The sequence below is a fragment of the Hemiscyllium ocellatum genome, chromosome 16 (genome assembly GCF_020745735.1).
Source record: "Hemiscyllium ocellatum isolate sHemOce1 chromosome 16, sHemOce1.pat.X.cur, whole genome shotgun sequence".
Lineage (NCBI taxonomy): Eukaryota > Metazoa > Chordata > Chondrichthyes > Orectolobiformes > Hemiscylliidae > Hemiscyllium > Hemiscyllium ocellatum.
The window spans coordinates 73,090,049-73,113,193 of NC_083416.1; the positions used below are offsets into that span (position 1 = coordinate 73,090,049).

General features: G+C 43.6%; 1 protein-coding gene across 1 annotated transcript in view; it reads right to left on the reverse strand.

The window, feature by feature from the left end:
• The window catches only part of LOC132823277 (glutamate receptor 1-like), a 204,792-nt gene that overhangs the window by 95,703 nt on the left and 85,944 nt on the right, over positions 1-23,145 (reverse strand). Inside the window, exons 9-11 of the mRNA XM_060836930.1 lie at positions 19,273-19,383; positions 12,055-12,261; positions 1,961-2,331 (exon numbers count right to left, since the gene is read on the reverse strand). Of these exons, the coding sequence (XP_060692913.1) occupies positions 1,961-2,331; positions 12,055-12,261; positions 19,273-19,383 (689 nt within the window). The remainder of the gene's footprint in view (positions 1-1,960; positions 2,332-12,054; positions 12,262-19,272; positions 19,384-23,145) is intronic.

The window sequence follows — 23,145 nt, forward strand, 5'->3', positions numbered from 1 at the left end:
AGTGATAGTGAATCTTTCTAAAGCAGTGGTTAGACCTGAGCTGCAATAGTGTACTCAGATCTGGCCACACCACTTTCGTAAGATAGTCAAAGCCTTGAAGAGGAGATTGACTGGAACAAGAATTGGGATGATTTGGAGATGCCGGTGTTGGACTGGGATGTACAAAGTTAAAAATCACACAACACCAGGTTATAGTCCAACAGGTTTAATTGGAAGCACACTAGCTGTCGGAGCGACGCTCCTTCATCAGGAACGATTTCCTGAAGAAGGGCTTATGCCCGAAATGTCGATTCGCCTGCTCCTCGGATGCTGCCTGGCCTGCTGTGTTCTTCCAGCACCACATTTTTCAACTCTGGTCCTCCAGCATCTGCAGTCCTCACTTTCTCCTCCTTGGGATGAGGTACTGCAGTATGTGGAGAAGCTGGAGGACAGAGTATTTTTCCCCTTGGAGTAAAGAAGACTAAAGTCAGATTTAATGGATGTGTTCAAAATTCCGAATGGCCTTGATAGAGTAACGAAGGAGTAAACAAGAAGAAACTGTTTGCAGTGAAAGGAGCATTGGTAACGTAAGGGCACAAACGTACTGTAATTGGCAGAAGAACCAGAGGCAAGATTAGGAGAAAACTGTTTTCACAATGATTTATTGTCATCTACACCTAAAATGTGGTGAAAGCAGATTCAGCAGTAACTTTCAAATAAACTCACGAAATGGAAAGATTTGCAGGATGCAGAGAATGAGAAGGATAATAAGTGAAATACGACTCTCAAAGAGCCAACAGAGTATACAAACACAAAATGTCAAATAGTGTAGTGATACTGACACTACCTTTGGACTTGAAGCCCAGGGTTCAGGTCTCACCTGCACTAGTGGTGTGTTTTAACATCTCTGAACAGGTTGTTTAGAAAATATCTCAAATGGCTTCCTTCTGTGCTGTCTGATTCTATAATTCCATCAGTCAATACTCTGAAACACACAGACAACACTAGGCAGGACAGTATTAGAATGTGCTGATGCAGCACAGTTGAGAAATGTGCAGATGTCAGTTTTGGAATAGCTTCTGGCTCTGTCATTCAAAGGTAATGTTTCTTTCAGGTCAGTGAATGAAGGAGCAGCTAAGTGAGAACCATGAAAACTGTGGGCAGAAAACTGGATGTGGTGGCTGATTCTCCCTCACCCATTTGACACTCCCTTTGGAGACCAATTTGACCCTCATAACTCTGGGGTTGATTTCAACCCCAGCCCTAACCCTGTAGGAGACAGCCAGGATAGAATTGCCCTGCAGTCTGATTCCCACTTTGTTTGGGATTTATGGAAAGTCAGACCACATACCGGTCCAATTCGCTGAGTTTCCTGTTGATTAAAGTTAACACCGATCACCTCCAATACCCAACACCAACACCCCAAACACCTTCCAATGCTCTCCAACCGATCCAGACACAAAACAGTACAAGATCAGCCACCAATCATGAAAAGTCATGTACAACATGATTGTTCTACCATCTGAGCCACTCTTGCAACACCACCATGCCTTGCTCTAATTTCCACTCAGATTAATTAATAATATTAATTGTTTTGGTTTGAACTAGTTAAATTATTTATATACACGTTAACCGTGGACCGTAAAATGGGTATATGCAGCAAAAACACGGTAGCCCTCCAAGCGGACTGTGTGCCCTACACTAACTCTATGCATTTTACGGTCTCGGAATGGTGTATATAATATTTTCTGGAAATAGATGAGCGATCGTACATGTACATCACTGTTCCATTTCCACCCCTGATCGAAAAGCAGGGTCTTTTTTAAATTGAAATCCTTTATCCCCTTTTGGACCAGAGGTTTTTTTTTGGAATAAAAAGAGAATAAAAAAGGTCTATTTAAAAAAAGCGAATAGAGATATATGCACCATGGCATCAGATTGGGACCGAAAATGCACAAAGGTGAAGGTTTAAAAGACCAACCTTGGCGAAATATCGCATCCTTGCTGCATAAAGGCGCCCAGAGAGAACCAGAGACTGTTAAATATTCCAAACTCGTTGGTCTGGTCGAGACTTTGGGCATCAGGTCCATCTTCGTACTCCTCTGTCTGCCACTCATAGGGGCTGAATCTGCTCACCAGGAACAGGACCACACTCACACCGATGTAGGCGAATACGATGCACATCCAGATCTCATACGCTAAGGGGTCCAGGAAGGAGAAAACCCCCGGCTTGGATTTCTGGGGTTTTTTAATCATGATGGAGATCCCCAAACTCATGAAAGGTTTTGAAAAGTCAATGACCTCCTCCCGCACCAAGGTGATGGTTAATGGGGCCACTGCGATATCAGCTTTCTGAAAGACAAAACCGATTAAGAATTTACAGTCAATTCACTGACAAGACCCTCGTTTGCTTATTTCTGATACCAAGTGAAACACTCTTTTAAAATCCATTCCTCAACTAGTCATGTAGGGAAAAATAAAGTATTGGCTCTTTAGCCTCAATGTTCTTTCTTTGAGTTTGCAGTGTGCAGATTGGCTGCTCTCCTTTCAACTGTGATGTAATCTTAACTGACTGTGGTGTAATCTGAAATGATACTAGTATTGGTGCTAAAGAAATGCAAGTTTCTCATGCTGCTCTTTGTCAGGTCACTGCCTCAACCAATCAGAATCAACCTGCCTTATTTCACATTTTAACAAAGACCGGTAGTTAACGGTCAGTCATCACTAATGGTTGCTTGAATTCTTTATGGCAGTACATCAAACAATCAGAGGCCACTTGCACACTAAGCACATTATCCATGTCGTTTTCTCATTATTTTGGCACTTATTGCACATTGCACTGATTAGTGATAAACTAAAAACTTCAACAAAATTTGTCTTTTTTTAGCAACTTTTTGATTATTCCTTTGATCTGAAAATATTCTTTTAGGTAGAGAGAAAGACTCCAGGGAGGACTCCGCTTTCCTTCAGATAGTGCATTGATGCTTTATGTTTGTCCAACATGGCAGGTTGAATTGTCAACCTTCATATTTCGCTGGCAGAATAGTTCTCCTCACCGCCAAAATACACCTTCTTTCCCCTCAGTTGTCAAACTTAGTTTGTGTTTTGTAAAGTTCATCTTTCGTATTATTAAAGTGCCAATAGGCCATTCACTGAGCATTCTTAGAAGGCCCTTAATTGTCAGGAATTGTTTCGGAGTCTCAAGTACAATATCCTGCTAATTTCCTGTTCCTTGGATGCTGCCTGACCTGCTGCGCTTTTCCAGCAACACATTTTCAGCTCTGATCTCCAGCATCTGCAGACCTCACTTTCTCCTACAATATCCTGCTGTATGTGTATGCAAACTTGGGTTCAACTAGGGTTTCATTTTGACATCGGGGTTGAGAGTGTGATGCTGGAAAAGCACAGCAGGTCAGGCAGCATCGGAGGAGCAGGAAAATCGACGTTTCGAGCAAAAGCCCTACATCAGGAATTTGACATCATTGAATGATCACTGGCTGATCATTGAGGTCAACACCCTAACCCTGCCCTCCCCCGCCATATCCCTTGATCACTTTAGCCACAACAGTGATATCTACCACCTTCTTGAAAACTCCTACTGTTCTGGCCTTAACAACTTTCTGTGGTGGTGAATTCTATAGGTCTGCTACTCTCTAGGTAAAGAAATTTCTCTTCATCTCAATCCTAAAAAGTTTACTCTTATCCTTAAACTATGAACTTTGGTTCTCTACTCTCCCACTATTGGGAAAATCCTTCCTGTATCTTACCTGTCTACTTCCATTCATTTTATAGGGTTTCTGTGAAAGCCCATCCCCTCATTCTTCGAAACTCCACTAAATACAATCACAAAATGATTCAATCTCGCCTCATACATCAATCTAGCCATCTAAGGAATCAACTTGGTAAAGTTCTACTGCACTCCCTCTATAGCAAGAACATCCTTTGGAAAGGAAAGGATGAAAAGGATATGGGTGGAATGTGTGGTGCTGGAAAAGCACAGCAGGCCAGGCAGCTTCCGAGGAGCATGAAAATCAATGTTTCGGGCAAAAGCCCTTCATCAAGAATTACTGGTGAAGAGCTTTTGGCCAAAACATTGATCTTCCTGCTCCTTTGATGCTGCCCGACCCTGCTGTGCTTTTCAGTGCCACTCTCTTGACTCTAATCTCCAGCATCTGCAGTCCTCACTTTTGCCTTAGAAGGACATAGGCCATGTGCAGGGAAATGGGGTTAGCATGGACAGGCACTTTGGTCAACATGGATCAGTTTGGGCCAAAGGGCCTGTCTCCATTCTGTAGGACTCTATGACACTATCCTTCCTCACATACAGAGACCAAAACTGCACACAATATTCCAGGTGTGGCCTCACCAGGCCCTGCATAATTATAACAAGACATCCTTGTTCCTGTACTTGACTCCACTTGCTATGAAGGCTAACATACTGTTTGCATTCTTTCCTGAGATGCACCTGCATGCCTACTTTTGCGATTGTTATACAAGGACACCCAGGTCTTATTGAACATTTCTCTCTTTAATTTACAGCCATTCAATTAACAATATGCCTTCCTCTTTTTGCTACCAGAGTAGATTATTTTACATTTATCCTCACAATATTCCATCTACCAAGCATTTACCACTCACTCCTGATGTAACTGAGTGATACACTCAGTCACATCAGAAGGACTTAAAGAGCTAACCACTAAAGGTACAGGTGTCAAATCACAGCTGGAAAGTAGTCTCTCTGTGGTCACAAAGCTACACGCAAACCTTTGGCTTGAAAAACTGGTTGACAAAATTGTGGCTTGCTCTTGTTTGAGATTACATTCCGTTTGTGACATGTTAAATAATTGCACTTTGTCTGCCTAAGCTATCTGACATGACATAACTAGGAAGAATAGGCTGATAATCATGCCTCACTGTTCCACAAGTAATTGAAAAATACATAAAGTCACAATTACACCACCATGATGATCAGTTTGCCTGAATGACAGCAGTTCAGGACAAATGTAAGTTGAACAGAGGTGACATTAAAAAGGGTTTAATTTTACCTATTAGCTCGTAAGCATCAGCCATTATTAGTTCCTGTCTAGCAGTTGCAGCCAAATAGTTTTTAACACGGCTCCTAATTTTGAAAATGATTTTTAAATCTTTCCAAGAGAATAATCTCTTCTGAGAGCTCTGCACATGTTACTGGCTCCTAACAAACACCTATCAAAATGTCTTTGCTTTACCCTTTCACATTTAACGTAGGTTTCACAGACAGAATCCTCAAATTTTGAAATTTTTGTTTGAATGCATCAGAATCTGGGCGGAATTGAGGACTGCAGATGCTGGAGATCAGAGTCGAGAGAGTGGTGTTGGAAAAGCCCAGCAGGTCAGGCAGCATAGAACATAGAACATAGAAAAATAAAGCGCAGTACAGGCCCTTTGGCCCTCGATGTTGCGCCGACCCAAGCCCATCTAACCTACACTAGCCCACTATCCTCCATATGCCTATCCAATGCCCGTTTAAATGCCCATAAAGAGGGAGAGTCCACCACTGCTACTGGCAGGGCATTCCATGAACTCACGACTCGCTGAGTAAAGAATCTACCCCTAACATTCTGTCCTATATCTACCTCCCCTTAATTTAAAGCTATGCCCCCTTGTAATGGCTGACTCCATATGTGGAAAAAGGTTCTCATTGTCAACCCTATCTAAAACCCTAATCATCTTGTACACCTCTATTAAGTCACCCCTAAACCTTCTTTTCTCCAAAGAAAACAGCCCCAAGTGCCTCAGCCTTTCCTCATACGATCTTCCTGCCATACCAGGCAACATCCTGGTAAACCTCCTCTGCACCCGTTCCAGTGCCTCCACATCCTTTCTATAGTATGGCGACCAAGACTGCACACAATACTCCAGATGCGGACACACCAGAGTCTTATACAACTGCAACATGATCTCAGGACTCCAGAACTCAATTCCCCTACCAATAAAAGCCAGTATGCCTTATGCCTTCTTCATAGCACTATTTACCTGGGTGGCAACTTTCAGAGATCTGTGTACATTGACACCAAGATCCCTCTGCTCATCCACACTACCAAGTATCCGGCCATTAGCCCAGTACTCCATCTTCTTGTTACACTTACCAAAGTGAATCACTTCACACTTACCTACATTGACTCCATTTGCCACCTTTCTGCCCAGCTCTGCAGCTTATCTATATCCCGCTGTAACCTGCCACATCCTTCCTCACTGTTAACAACTCCACCGACTTTCGTATCATCCGCAAACTTGCTCACCCAACCTTCTAGCCCCTCCTCCAGGTCATTTATAAAAATGACAAACAGCAATGGTCCCAAAACAGATCCTTGCGGAACACCACTAGTAACTACACTCCAAGATGAACCTTTACCACCAACTACTACCGAGGAGAAAGTGAGGACTGCAGATGCTGGAGATCAGAGCTGAAAATGTGTTGCTGGAAAAGCGCAGCAGGTCAGGCAGCATCCAAGGAACAGGAGATTCGACGTTTCGGGCATACGCCGTTCTTCAGGAATGAGGAGTGTGTGCCAGGGAGGCTAAGATAAAAGGTAGGTAGGAGGGACTTGGGGGAGGGGCGTTGGAGATGCGATAGGTGGAAGGAGGTCAAGGTCAGGGTGATAGGCCGGAGTGGGGTGGGGGCGGAGAGGTCAGGAAGAAGATTGCAGGTTAGGAGGGCGGTGCTGAGTTCGAGGGAATCGACTGAGACAAGGTGGAGGGAGGGGAAATGAGGAAACTGGAGAAATCTGAGTTCATCCCTAAATCCCTTGAACTCAGCACCGCCTTCCTAACCTGCAATCTTCTTCCTTACCTCTCCGCCCCCACCCACTCTGGCCTATCACCCCCACCTTGACCTCCTTCCACCTATCGCATCTCCAACGCCCCTCCCCCAAGTCCCTCCTTACCTACCTTTTATCTTAGCCTGCTGGACACACTCTCCTCATTCCTGAAGAAGGGCTTATGCCCGAAACATCGAATCTCCTGTTTCTTGGATGCTGCCTGACCTGCTGAGCTTTTCCAGCAACACATTTTCAGCATCAACTACTACCCTCTGTCGTCTTCCAGCCAGCCAATTCCTAATCCAAACCTCTAATGCACCCTCAATGCCATACCTCCATATTGTTTGCAGTAGCCTACCATGGGGAACCTTATCAAACGCCTTACTAAAATCCATATACACCACATCTACCGCTTTACCCTCGTCCACCTCCTTACTCACCTTCTCAAAGAATTCAATAAGGTTTGTGAGGCACGACCTGCTCTTCACAAAACCATGCTGACTATCCTTGATCACATTATTCCTATCCAGATGTTCATAAATCCTATCCCTTACAATTCTCTCTAAGACTTTGCCCACAACAGAAGTGAGACTCACCGGCCTATAGTTACTAGGGTTATCCCTACTTCCCTTCTTGAACAAGGGAACCACATTTGCTATCCTCCAGGCTTCTGGCACTATTCCTGCAGACAACGAGGACATAAAAATCAAGGCCAATGGCTCTGCAATCTTGTCCCTTGCTTCCCAGAGAATCCTAGGATAAATGCCATCAGGCCCAGGGGATTTATCTATTTTCACCCTTTCCAGAATTTCCAACACCTCTTCCCTACATACCTCAAAGCCATCCATTCTAATTAATTGTGATTCAATATTCACATCGGCAACAATGTCCTGTTCCTGAGTGAATACTGACTAAAAGTATTCATTCAGTGTCTCTCCAATCTCTTCAGCCTCCACGCACAACTTCCCACTACTATCCTTGACTGGACCTTTTCCTACTCTAGTCATTCTTTTATTCCTGACATACCTATAGAAAGCCTTTGGGTTTTCCCTAATCCTACCAACCAAGGACTTTTCATGTCCCCTCCTTGCTGCTCTTAGCTCTCTCTTTAGATCCTTCCTGGCTACCTTATAACTCTCAATCGCCCCAATTGAACCTTCACACCTCATCTTTACATAGGCCGCCCTCTTCCCTTAAACAAGGGATTCCAATTCCTTATTAAACCACAGCTCCCTCACACGACCCTTTCTTCCCTGCCTGACAGGTACATACTTATCATGGACTCAACAGGTGCTCCTTGAATAAGCTCCACATATCAATTGTGCCCTTCCCTTGAAACCTACTTTTCCAATCCACGCATCTTAAGTCATGCCTCACCGCATCATAATTTCCCTGCGCCCAGCTATAATTCTTGCCCTGCAGTGCACACTTATCCCTCTCCATCACTAGAGTAAAAGTCACCGAATTGTGGTCACTGTCCCCAAAGTGCTGACCTGCCTCCAATCCTAACACCTGGCCTGGTTCATTACCCAGAACCAAATCCAGTATGGCCTTACCTCTTGTTGGCCTGTCTACATATTGTGTCAGGAAACCCTCCTGCACACATTGGACAAACACCGACCCATTTAACGTACTCGAGCTATAGCTTTCCCAGTCAATATCTGGAAAGTTAAAGTGCTCCATAACAACCACCCTGCTACTTTCAGTCTTCTCCTGAATCATCCTCGCAATCCTTTCTTCTACTTCTCTAGGACTATTAGGAGGCCTGTAGAAAACTCCTAACAGGGTGACCTCATCTTTCCTATTTCTAACCTCAGCACAAACTACCTCAGATGGCGAGTCTTCATCCATCGTCCTTTCCACCGCTGTAATACTATCCGTGACAAGCAATGCCACACCTCCCCCTCTTTTACCCCCACCTCGAACCCTACTAAAACATTTAAACCCTGGAACCTGCAACAGCCATTCCTGTTCCTGTTCTACCCATGTCTCCTTAATAGCCACAACATTGAAATCCCAGGTACCAACCCACGTTGCAAGTTCACCTACCTTATTTTGTACACTTCTGGCATTGAAGTATACACACTTCAAGCCACCTTCCTGTTTACAGGCACCCTCCTTCAAGATTGATGCCGTGTTCCTAACCTCCCTACACTCAAGGTCCTGCACCCTAAAGCTACAGTCCAGGTTCCCATGCCCCTGCAGAGTTAGTTTAAACCACCCCCATCTGAGGAGCAGTAAATCAACGTTTCAGGCATAAGCCCTTCATAAGGAATGAGCATTCCTGATGAAGGGCTTATGCCCAAAATGTCGATTTTCCTGTTCCTCGAATGTTGCCTGACCTGCTGTGCTTTTCCAGCACCACGCTCTTGACTCTGCTTCAGAATCTAACTCATATTCATCCAGAATAGCTTTGTTATAATGTCACAACCCTTACAGACCTCATCTGACAAAGATGGTTACGTTTGGTGAGCTCTACCTGTCAATATGTTTGGAAATATCCAGTTTTCCTTCAGCCACTTCATTTGTTTTCCTACTTTCTCAAATGGCACAAGGAATGTATCCATGTCCTTTTCCTCAAATTTTGGTAGGGACTAGAATCAGAGACATCTACACACCCCTGGACACTATGGGCAATTTAGCACAGCCAATCCACCTAACCTGCACAGCTTTGGACTATAGGAGGAAACTCATGCAGACAGAGGGAGAATGCATAAATTCTGCACACAGTTGCCTGAGGATGGAATTGAATCAAGATCCCTGCCACTGTGAGGCAGCAGTGCTAACCACTGAGCCACTGTGCCACTCCTTTACAAGGGCCCCATATGTACAAACTTAAGCATTTCCCTCCTGAATTTTAGATTCTGGCCAAGGCTTTCCTCATCAGAACCTTCTTTGGCATCCAAAGTCCCTTTGTAATTATTATTTTAAGCTGGTATTACCTATTTCTTGCCTCTTTTGCATTCCTCTCTCTTAAATTCTTTCTTGTGCCTTTTCTTCTTCCCGAAATATTCATTTGTTTTCCTTCTCCTCTCTCTGTAGTTGAATTTTTTTGAGTTTCATTTTCCTTTTCATCCTTTCTTTTAATTGCAAAGCTCTTTATCTCTTGCTCATGTTCAAACTTCTTTAATACTAGCTGAAGCCTTGCTAACTCAAGTGACTCACCACATTTTGTACCTAATCCTTCCTGTATGTCCACAAATCCTAGATGCTTTGCTATTATTTCAATTATCTGTCTCCTTGTATCTGACAGGCAATTCCACCTCTAATGTATTTGCCAATTCCAGCAGTCTGGTTCTTGTAAATCCATCAAGGATATCTTTTCCAACTGAAGGATGGGATAAGCTGGTTTCAATTCCAACTCACTTCAGTATGAGAAACCTGGCATTTGTCATTTTATCCTTTCCCACTTACCCTTACTCCACACGCAACTTTATGATATCCTTGTTCAAAAAACATCAGACCATGAGCCCCCAAACTTATATCATGACTTAACTGGGAAGAGTACACCAACAATCATGCCCCACTTTCACATAATGTAAGAAATTATGCCACCAAGACAAGAATTTGCCTGACTGGCTACTATTCAAGACAATCACAAGTCATACTAGATTTTGTCATCAATAGAAAATAACTCTATTCATTACAACATACTTTAATAAATTACAGAGAAAATAATTTCTGATCTATTATAATGCCTCTTCAACTATATCCCTTCAAACACCCACACACATGCACACACACACACACACACACAGACACGCACACATATGTGCATACACACACACATGCACATACACGTACTTGTTCATGATTACAGTACTCATGAATGACAGACAGTTTGACATAGATATCATAGCGATTAAGAATATAGACGGTAAACAAAATTCTGAAGTTCAAAAGCCCTTAATCCAAGGGTGAGTTAAAATTTCTTATGCAATTCCTCTAAAGATCTAGCAATGTCTGTAAAACAATGGACATTGCTCACTTCAGAAGTTGAATCATGGACCTGGGTCTCTTCTTGTTAGAATTTCTCCTTTTAAGCAGTCATTTTTGTCTTTCCCCACATACAGACAGAGCGAGAGGGACAGAAATGTTTAAGCTTGCAGGCTCTGGGTGTATCTGTCTGCCTGGGTACTTAGGACTATGATTAGGCAGAATTTCATTAACTCAGGTACTTTCAGCATCACTCAGACTCAAAGTGTCCCTTTAACGTATACCCATTTCACATTTTTTTTCTCTTTCTCCACTATTTACAGCACCTTTGTCTTTAGCGACAAGCCTTTATCTCTATCAACAATATGAAAAAAAAATACTGAATCCCAATCCTTCAGCTGAGCTTCTCAAAAAGAATGAAGGTGTATGTCTGCAACTGAGACAAAGGAGCTACAGACTGAATGAAAGCTTCCTTTTCTATCAGGGATACAGAATTATAGCTAGACAGCACGGAAACAGAACCTTCAGACAAGATATACTGAAGTGATCTAGTCCCATTTGCCAGCATTTGACTCATATCCCTCTAAACTGGGTGGTGTGGTGGCTCAGTGGTTAGCACTGCTGCCTTACAGCACCAGGGACCCAGGTTCAATTCTTGCCTTGGGCAACTGTCTGTGTGGAGTTTGCACATTCTCTCTATGTCTGTGTGGGTTTCCTCCCACAGTCAAAAAGATGTGCAGGCCAGGTGAATTGGCCATGCTAAATTGCCTGTAGTGTTAGGTACATTTGTAGGGGAATCAGTCTGGGTGGGGTGCTCCTCAGAGGGTCAGTGTGAACTTGTTGGGCTGAAGGGCCTGTTTCTGCACTGTAGGTAATCTAAACCCTTCCCTTTCATACACCCATTCAGATGCCTTTTAAATATTATAATTATACCAGCTTCCACCACCTCCTTTAGCTGCTCATTCCAAAGATGCATCACCCTCTGAGTGAAAACATTGCTCCTTAGATCCCTTTTAAATCTTTCCCCTTTCACCTTAAACCTATGCCCTCTAGTTTTGGACACCCCTACCATGGGAAGTAGATCTCGGCTACTCACCCTAGCTGTGCACCCCGTGATATTTTTTCATTCACTTCAGACTGAACTTGTTCACTCCAAGGTTACTCAAGGACAATGCTCAGTGACATAATAAATGTGTGTCTGTAGACCATCTCTGTTTTTAGAGGCCATTTAATCTTCTGCTAAAACCCGACCACACACCATGCAAAGGGCTTTGAACAGCCAACTATGGTATCCTGTACTGATTACCAAATGTTGATGATAATGGCACATGAAACTCACTGAATACACAAGCTCGCCGACCATCCCATTCCACACTTTGGAGTCTGGATCCCTTGCTCCATATTTTCCATCTGCCACGATTGCAAGCTTGTACTTGAAGCCCACGTGCTTGGCAATCTCTGCTGCCAACTCCACACAGTAACCCTCGTACTTATCGTTACCTTCCAACTGATCATGATTCTTCTTCAGCATCACATAAGGGGGTTCCTGCAGACACAATACACTCAGTCAACACGACAGTACCCTGGTCATTCAATCAGATACCTCAGACATTGTCCCAGGCTCACCCAAACAGCAAGTATTATCATATGAGCCAGGTCTAGGTCCATCACCTGAGGCTTTGCAGCTAAGCCAACTCACACAGGATTCAGTAATGAATGCTGGAGTGAGGTGTCCCAACTCAGAACAATGAAATCTGCTCCATGTGGATAAGGCTCAACATTCACCCAACCAGAGACGGCCGCTAAACAATCAGTTATTTTAAATTCAGTGGGGAAATAAACTGCCAAAGGGAAACAGGCCAGTTAAGGACTTGGGATGCAAGGTCAGAAGTCACACAACACCAGTTTATAGTCCAACAGGTTTATTCGAAATCAGAGCATGCTCCTTCATCAGCTGAAGTGAGCAATGCTCCAAAGGCTTGTGCTTTCAAGCAAACCTGTTGGACTTTAACCCTGGTGTTGTGCAATGTCTAACTTTGTCTAACACTGCATCTCGGGCTGCAAGGTGACAGAGAACATACAATGCAAGGCAGAGTGAAATTATCAACTATTGTAGGAAGAATTAAAAATAAATGACATCTTTTACGTGAGAAATATTGAGTGGAATTTGCACTCGCATCAGAGAAAGTTACTAAGCAGATACAGCAGGAAGACAAATGATATATTTGCCTTAATTGCAGGAAGACTGGAGCATAAGAGTAAGTCTTTAAGGTAATAAGAATGTCTTTATAAATCTTTCGGTAATTATATGTAAAGCTTTGGTTAAACTACAAGTAAGGCACTGTGTATAGCTCTTAAGAAAGGTTATATCAACTTCCAAGGAGCTGCCACCAAAAGAAAATGACTAGATTGATTCATTGAGAGGACTGTACTGTGAAGAGAGTTTGAGTGGGATAGGTCTCCCTTTCCTGGAGTTTAAAAGAATGACAAGTGAACTTGCTACAGCACACTCTTAAGAGGGTCCAACAGGAGTGTTTCACTTTAATGTTTTCTCCTGGTCAGAACTGGAGGATGTATTCTCAAGATAAGGAGGTGGTCATTTGGGATTGAGATGAGAAAATGTGTTGTAAACTGATGAAATTCTCTCCCAGTTTGCTATGGATGCTCAGTTGTTTTATACGCAACCCTTAGGTGGATAGTTTATTAGAGGTCAAGAAATTTAAGATATGTGAGATTGTGATTTGATGGGATGTAGGGATCGCTGGCAGGGCCAGCATATATGTTGCCTTCCCCTGATTACCCCTTGTGCTAAGTGGCTTTCTAGGCCATTTTATTTAACAGACAACCACATTGCTGTGGGTCTGGAGCCACAAAAAAGCTAGACCAGGTAAAGATGGTAAGTGGTGTCTTCAGAATCCTTAAGGGGGAGGGTGTGCAGCCAGAAGTCATGGTACACATTGGCACCGATGACATAGGTAGGAAGAGGGGTGGGGAGGTCAAGCAGGAGCTCAGGGAGTTAGGCTGGAAGCTAAAAGCTAGGAGGGACAGAGTCGTCATCTCTGGGTTGTTGCCGGTGCCACTTGACAGTGAGGCAAGGAATAGGGAGAGAGTGCAGTTGAACACGTGGCTGCAAGGGTGGTGTAGGAGGGAGGGCTTCAGGTATTTGGACAATTGCATTCTGGGGAAGGTAGGACCTGTACAAGCAGGATGGATTGCACCTGAACCAGAAGGGCACCAATATCCTGGGAGGTAGGTTTGCTAGCACTCTTCGGGGGGGGGGGGTTTAAACTAATTTGGCAGGGGGATGGGATCCGGACTTGTAGTCCAACAAGTAGGTTAGCTGTTTTTCAGGATGTCCAAGAATGTAGGGAGGCTGTGGAGAAGGTAACACTGACAGGGAATACTTGCAGACACAGAGATGGGTTTAAATGTGTATACTTCAATGCAAGGAATATCAGAAATAAGGTGGGTGAACTGAAGGCGTGGATCGGTACTTGGGACTACGACGTTGTGGCCATCACGGAAACGTGGATAGAAGAGGGACAGGAATGGTTGTTGGAGGTTCCTGGTTACAGATGTTTCAGTAAGATTAGGGAGGGTGGTAAAAAAGGAGGGGGAGGGGGTGGCGTTGCTAATTAGAAATGGTATAACGGCTGCAGAAAGACAGTTCGAGGGGGATCTGCCTTTGGAGGTAGTATGGGCTGAAGTCAGAAATAGGAAAGGAGCAGTCACCTTGTTGGGTGTTTACTATAGGCCCCCCAATAGCAGCAGAGATGTGGAGAAACAGATTGGGAAACAGATTTTAGAAAGGTGCAGAAGCCACAGGGTAGTAGTCATGGGCAATTTCAACTTCCCAAATATTGATTGGAAACTCTTTACATCAAGTAGATTGGATGGGGCGGTGTTTGTGCAGTGTGTCCAGGAAGCTTTTCTAACTCAGTATGTAGATTATCCAACCAGAGGGGAGGCCATATGGATTTGGTACCGGGACAAGTGATGGGCTTGTTAGTGGGTGAGCATTTTGGTGATGGTGACCACAATTCTGTGACTTTCACCTTGGTTATGGAGAGAGATAGGTGCGTGCAACAGGGTAGGTTTACAATTGGGGGAAGGGTAAATATGATGCTGCAAGACAGGATCTGAGGAGCATAAGTTGGGAGCATAGGCTGTCAGGGAAGGATGTCGTTGAAATGTGGAACTTTTTCAAGGAACAGATATGACGTGTCTTTGATATGTATGTACCTGTCAGGCAGGAAAGAGATGGTCGTGTGTGGGAACCTTGGTTGACTAGGGAGGTTGAATGTCTAGTAAAGAGGAAGAAGGAGGCTTACATAAGGTTGAGGAAACAACGTTCAGACAGAGCGTTGGAGGGATACAGGATAGCCAGGAGGGAGCTGAAGAAAGGGATTAGGAGAGCTAAGAGAGGGCATGAAAAATCTTTGGCGGGTAGGATCAAGGATAACCCCAAGGCCTTTTATGCGTATGTGAGAAACATGAGAATAACGAGAACGAGGGTAGGTCCGATCAAGAACAGTAGTGGGAGACTGTGTATTGAGTCGGAAGAGATAGGAGAGGTCTTGAATGAGTACTTTTCTTCAATATTTACAAATGAGAGGGACCATATTGTTGAAGAGGAGAGTATGAAACAGACTGGTAAACTAGAGGAGATACTTGTTAGGAAGGAAGATGTGTTGGGCATTTTGAAAAACTTGAGGATAGACAAGTCCCCTGGGCCTGATGGGATATATCCTAGGATTATGTGGGAAGTAAGAGAGGAAATTGCAGAGCCCTTGGCAATGATCTTTTCATCTTCACTGTCAACGGGGGTGGTACCAGGGGACAGGAGAGTAGCGAATGTTGTGTCCCTGTTCAAAAAAGGGAATAGGGATAACCCTGGGAATTACAGGCCAGTTAGTCTTACTTCGGTGGTAGGCAAAGTAATGGAAAGGGTACTGAGGGATAGTATTTATGAGTATCTGGAAAGACACTGCTTGATTAGGGACAGCCAGCACAGATTTGTGAGGGGTAGGTCTTGCCTTACAAGTCTTATTGAATTCTTTGAGGAGGTGACCAAGCATGTGGATGAGGGTACAGCAGTGGATGTAGTGTACATGGATTTTAGTAAGGCATTTGATAAGGTTCCCCATGGTAGGCTTATGTGGAAAGTCAGGAGGCATGGGATAGTGGGAAATTTGGCCAGTTGGATAGAGAACTGGCTAACCGGTCGAAGTCAGAGAGTGGTGGTAGATGGCAAATATTCAGCCCGGAGCCCAGTTACAAGTGGAGTTCCGCAGGGATCAGTTCTGGGTCCTCTCCTGTTTGTAATTTTTGTTAATGACTTGGAAGGGGGAGTCGAAGGGTGGGTCAGTAAATTTGCAGACAATACGAAGATTGGTGGAGTTGTGGGGCCATCCAGCAGACCTGAGTTATAATGTGAGCTGCTGCATGTTAATATTGTCAATGCTGTGACAATTTCGCATGTCGGTATATTTTAATCACCCTGTTTAGATGCACATACCATAGGAAGAGTGCAACAGAGGTTCACTTGTCAGTTTGCAGGATTTTCTAAAGATGTGAGATTGAGGAAGTGAGCCTGTACTTTCCAGAGTCACACAATGAGAACTGACTGCACTGAGCCATGCAAAAGTCTTACAGAGCATGAGAAAGTGGATGGAAATAAGATGTTTCTCTTTGCAGGTGAGTCTAGAACCAGAGGCATAGAGTGAGGAGCAGACCACTGAGGACTGGGATGAGGAATAATTTCTTCACTCAGAGGTTTATAAATCTTTGGAATTTTTTACCCCAGAGGGGTGAGGGACCTCAATCATTGAGCACATTAAAGACAGAAGTCGATAGATTTCTGAAGACTAATGACATCAAGGGATATAGTGGGAGCTAGTGTGGGAAAATGGCAATGAGCAGGCTGAATGTTGGAGCAGGCTCGATGGGCTGAATGGCCTACTCCAATTCCTATGTTCTGCAGAGCCAATATAGGTCAGCAGAAATTGGGGTGATGGGTGAATACACTCTTAAAATAGGTCAGGATACTAGTGGCAGAGCACTGAAGAAGCCAAAGGCTACAGAGGGTGTAGGGTCAGTAGGAGTCAAGGGTTGATAACATCCTGATGGGCTAACACTTTTATATGAGGTGTATTGTGAAAATACTGGCTGAATTTATCACTTCTCTCACCAGTGGCAGAGCTTGCAATCAGACGGCCTATCTCAGTCCTGGATTCATACTGTCAGTTTTGGGTGACACGATGGCTCAGTGGTTAGCACTGCTACCTCACAGTGTGAGGGACCCAGGTTCAATTCCAGCCTCGGGTGACTGTCTATGTGGAGTTTGCACATTCTCTCTGTGTTTTTGTGGGTTTCCTCAGGGTGCTCCAGTTTCCTCCCACAGTCTGAAGATGTACAACTTAGGTGGATTGGCCATCCCAAATTGATCATAGTGCTCATGGATGTGTAGGTTAGGCGTATTAGACAGAGGAAGTGCAGGGATAGGGTAGGGGGATGGGTCTGAGTGAGACGGTCTTTGGAGGGTCAGTGTGGACTTGTTGGGCTGAAAGGCCTGTTTCCACACCTTTATGATTCTATGAGAAGTGGATCAAGTTTGAGTTCTAAAACATATATCAACATCATCTACTTTTATGTGGAGAATTTTAATGAGTAAATGAAGTTGGTAAGGTCAAAGAGGGTAAATTATTTCCTCTGGGAGGGAGAGACCAGGAAAAGGAGATATAATGTTAATATTTGAACCAGGTCATCCAGGAATGATGACAGCAAACACTTCCTCATACCAAGGATACAACAAATCTGGAACTCTTGCCCTCAAAATGCTCTCAAAACTGGGAGATCAAATGAAAACTTTAAATCTAAGATGGATTGATTTTGGAAATGAAAACAGAAACTGCTAGAAATACTCAGCAGCTCTGGTAGCATCTGGCAAGAGAAATAGGGTTAATGTATCTGGTCAATAACCTTTCGGTAGAACACATTGACCTGAGAGTTAACTTTATTTCTCTCTCCAGATGCTGGCTGAGCATTTCCAAAATCTTCAGAGTATTTTGCCTTCGGATTTCCATCATCTCCAATATTTTGCTTGTTTTTTTTTCATGGGATGTGTGCATTGTTAGAACAGACATGTTGGTCACTCCTACTTGTCTTTGAACTGAATTTCTGCCAGGCTGGCCATTTTGGATGTATTTTTAAGATCCAACAACATTGCTGTGGGTCTGGAGTCATCTGTATGTCAGAGCAGTTAAGAACATCAGATTTCCTTCCTTAAAGGGCATTAGTAATCCAAGTTTTCTTCTAATGATAGCCATCAGGCTAATGGAATGTTGGCCTTATTTCAAAGGTGTAGGAGTATAAGAGTAGGGAAGTCTTACTTCAACAGTACATGGTGCTGGTGAGACTATAACTGAAGTACTGTGAGCAGTTTTGGTCCCCTTATTTGAGGAAAGATATTACTTCATTGGAAGCAGTTCACAGAAGGTTCACTAGGATGATCCTTGGTGTGGAGGGATTGTCTTATGAGCAAAGGCTAATTCGGTTGGGATTCTGTTCACTGGCATTTCGAAGAATGAGAGGTGATCTCATTGAAGCAGATAGGATTCTTAACAGCCTTGACAGGATAAATGTTGAGAGGCTAGGACCAGATGGCATAGTCTCAGAATAAAGAGATACCAATTTAAGACTAAGGTGGAGAGGAATTTCTTCCTTGGAGTGTTTTGAATCTTTGGAACTCCTTACCACAGAGAGCTATGGGGGCATAGCCCTTGTCTATATCTGAGGCTGACATAGATTCTTGATCAGTAGGAGAATCAAGGGCTACAGGGGACAGGCAGAGAAGTGGACATGAGAAATGTCAGATCAGCCATGATCCTATTAAATGGCCGGGCAGGCACGTGGGACTGAATGGCCTACTCTAGTTCCTCGTCTTATGTTTTTAAGGTACTATATTGGTTTTATATTCCGGATTTATTAACTGAATGTAAGTTCCAGCAGCAGCTGTGAGGAAATGTGAACATGTGTCTCAAAAGCATTTGTCTATCCCTCTGGCTTACTAGGTGAAAGTGAGGACTGCAGATGCTGGAGATTAGAGTCGAGAGTGTGGTGCTGGAAAAGCCTGCTATGCTCCTCTGGCTTACTAGGCCAACAACATACCCACTACATCACCACATCCTCAATGTTGGATGTGTGAATGATTTTTGTGGGGTAATGATATTGAAGGTTGTGGGACCAAGGCAGGTATGTAGAGCTAGGATATAGTCAGGTATAGACTCAGTGAACAGCAGAACAGCTTCAAGTGGTTGAATGTTCCTTCTGTTTCTTTGATTCTTGGAATCTTGGAGATCTCCCAACCCTCCACAGAAGTCGTCACATGGACCGACACCACAGGTACAAAGGAGGTCATTCAGCCCGTTTAGCTCACTCTGTTGCTCGGTGAGATTTTGTCTAGTCTTTATTTCTTTCTGGGTTCCACATACAGAAATATGAGAAGTTATTATGGTTCACTCAGCTACCCATTCACACTCAGCGTGGCAACACTTACTAAGATTGTTGTTACAAAATATGTTCGATTCTGGATGCCACTGGTGTCATTGCCAGTTTGATGGTCCCCTGTTGTTGCAACAAACTTGTCATCTTCATTCCAATAGCCGATCTGTAAAAAGCAGTATTAATGAGCATGTTCCATTCCAAGTCATTCACCACCTTGATGAAAAAATATATCACCATTCCTTTACTGTCGCTGGGTCAAACTCCTGTAAACCCCTCCCCTGTGATTCTATCTACAGTAAATGTAAAAGAAGGCAGTTAAAGAAGGCAGCTCACCACCACCTTCTCCACAACAGTCAGGGATGAGCAACAGTTGCTGTTTTGGATACTGTAGGGCACTGGCCTCTGAGGGGAGTAAAGCACTGATGGTCAAGTTTCAGGTACCGTGACGGACTGTACGTTAATGAGGGATATGTCAGGTTTGATTATAATTGGGAATTGTCGAAGACTGGGGAACAGTACAACTTTTCTGTGAGGGTCAGTGAGCCACCAGGATGGTGTGTTGCCTCCCTGGTGCCAGGGCCAAGGATGTGTCTGAGAGGGTGCAGAATATTCTGAAAGGGGAGAGTGACCAGTAGAAGGTTGTTGTGTACCTTAGTCCTAATGACATCAGTAGAGAAAGGGATGAAGTTCAGCGGAGAGAATATAGGAAATTAATCAGGAGGTTAAAAAGTAGGCACCTCCGAGGGACCTACTAGACATGCTAGTGACAGTAGGAATGGGAGGATAAAGCAGATGAATGCACAGCTGAGAGGTTGGTGCAGGGGGCAAGGATTCATATTTTCGAACCATTGGGATCTCTTCAGGGAGAGAAATGACCTGTATAAGAGGGATGAACTAGGAGGACTGCAGATGCTGGAGTACCAGAGTTGAAAAATGTGGTGCTGGAAAAACACAACAGGCCAGGCAGCATCCGAGGAGCAGGAGAATCGACGTTTCGGGCAAAAGCCCTTCTTCAGGAATGCTGCCTGGCCTGCTGTGTTTTTCCAGCACCACATTTTTCAACTCTGTATAAAAGGGGTGGGCTCCACCTGAATTGGAAGGGGAGGGGTGTGTGTGTGTGTGTAGTGAAAAACTCAAGGCAGACAAGACCTTGGCAAGACTGATAAAATAAATTACATTAACTTCAATGCAAGAGGACTGACAGGTAAGGCAGATGAACTTAGGGCATGGTTGGAAACATGGGACTGTGTTATCACAGCTATAAACAGAAGCAATACTCAGGGATAGCCAGGATTGGCAGCTTAATGTTCCAGGGTATTGACATTATAAGAAGGATAGAATGGGAGGCAAGAGGAGAGGGGTGTGTTTGCTTAGAGATAAAATATGGCTGTATTTAGGGAGAATATTTCTGGGGATTGTCTAGAGTTATACGGGTGGGACTGAGAAATAAATAAAGAACGATCACCCTGTATTATAGATCCCTCTTCGACAGTCAGTGGGAAATTGAGAAACAAATATAGGAGGAGATCTGTAAGAATAACAGGGTTGTAATAGTAGGGATTTTAACTTTTCACACATCAATTGGGACAGTCATTGCAGTAACAGCTTGGATGGGGAGGAATTTTGTTAAGTGTGAACAAGAAAACTTACTTTTTTCTCCAGGATGTACCTACTAGAGAAGGAGCAAGACTTGATCCTCTCTTGGGAAATAAGGCAGGGCAAGTGACTAAAGTGGCTTTAGGTGGCACTGAAGGGCAAGTGATCATTGTTCTTTCAGTTTTAAGATATGGAAAAAGGTGGAACTGATCAAAAAGTTTAAAGTTCTAAATTGGAGGAAGGGCAATTTTGATGGTATTGACAGGAACTTTCAATGCTGATTAGGGGAGCCTATCTTAGGTAAAGGGACAGTTGGGAAATGGAGGCCTTTAAAAATGAATAACGAGAGTTCTTGTTAGTGGGAGGGCACGGTAGGTGTTGATTGACTAGAGAAATTGAGGCTCTGGACAAGAAAAATAAGGAAGCATAAGTGAGGTGTAACAGCTGGATCGAGTAAATCCTTACAGGACTTTAAGAGCAGTAGGAGTATACCTCAGAGGGAACTCAGGAGGGTAAAAAGGGGACATGAAACAACTTTGGCAGGTACAGTTAAGGAGAATCAAAAGAGATTCTGTAAATACATCAAGGGCGAGAGAGTAGATAAGGAGAGAATATGACCTCTTAAAGATCAATGTGGTCATCTATAAGAGATGGGTGAGATAATAAGCAAATATTTTGCATTAGTGTTTATTGTGGAGAAGGACATGATAGCTAGAGAATCTGGAGAAATAAATGGTAATGTCTTGAAAAGAGTTCATGTTACAGAAGAGGTGGTATTGGAGATCTTAAAATCCAAAAAGGTAGATAAATCCCCAGGACCTGATCAGCGTATCCCAGAACTCTGTGGGAATCTGGGAAAGTGATTGCTGAGCCCCTTGCTGAGAAATTTGTGTCATTGACAGCCATGGGTGAGGTGCCAGAAGACTGGAAGTTGGCTAATGTGGTGGCATTATTTAAGAAAAATTGGAAAGAAAAGCCAGGGAACTATAGACTGGGGAGCCTTATGTCAGTGGTGGGTAAGTTGTTGGAGGGGACTCTGAGGGACAGGATTGACAGAGGAACCCCAATTATTCAAAGGACACGGGCAGGCTGTATTTCATTCAGTTAATTAAATGCCAGATAATTGATGCCGGATAACATAGTTATCAAAGATAACATCGGGACCCTGCGATCTTGTTTGGATCATCCGAAATTCAGTTAATCGAATGTCGAATAATTGATGTTCCTCCGTACATGCATTTGGAAAGGCAAGTACTGATTAGTGATCATCATCATGGCTTTTGTGTGGAAATCATGTCTCACTAATTTGATTGAGTTTTTTGAAGAGATGGCAAAGAAGATTCGTGAAGGCAGAGCAATGGACATTATCTATATGGACTTCAGCAAAGCGTTTGACAAGGTTCAGCATCACGTCGACTGCTCTGCCGTCATCAATTCTCTTTGTTACTTCTTCAAAAAACTCAATCAAGTTTATGAAACATGATTTCCCACTCACAAAGCCATGTTGACTATCCCTAATCAGTCCTTGCCTTTCCAAATACATGTACATCCTGTCTCCCAGGATTCCCTCCAACAACTTGCCCACCATCAATGTCAGGCTAACTGGCTTGTCCTTACCGCCCTTCTTAAACAGTAGCACCACGTTAGCCAACCTCCAGTCTTCCAGCACCTCACCTGTGACTATCGATGATACAAATATCTCAATAAGTGGCCCAGCAATCACTTCTCTAGCTTCCCACAGAGTTCTAGGGTGCCCCTGACTAGGTCTTGGGGATTTATCCACCTTTATGCATTTCAAGACATCCATTTTTCATGGTGTCACCATCTATTTCTCTACATTCTATATCTTCCATATCCTTTTCCACAGTAAATACTGATGCAAAATACCTGTTCAGTATCTCCCCCATCTGCGGCTCCACACAAAGGCCGCCTTGCTGATCTTTGAGGGGCCTTATTCTCTTCCTTGTTATCCTTTTGTCCTTAATATATTTGTAAAAACCCTTTGGATTCTCCTTAATTCTATTTGCCAAAGCTATCTCATGTCCCCTTTTTGCCTTCTTGATTTCCTTCTGAAGTATACTCCTACTGCCTTTATACTCTTCTAAGGATTCACTCGGTCTATCCTGTCTATGCTTCCTTCTTTTTCTTAACCAAACCCTCAATTTCTTTAGGCATTCCCTATACCTACCAGCCTTTTCTTTCACCCTAACAGGAATATACTTTTTCTGGATTCTCGTTATCTCATTTCTGAAGGCTTCCCATTTTCCAACTGTCCCTTTACCTGCGAAAATCTGCCCCCAATCAGTTTTTGAAAGATCTTGCCTAATAC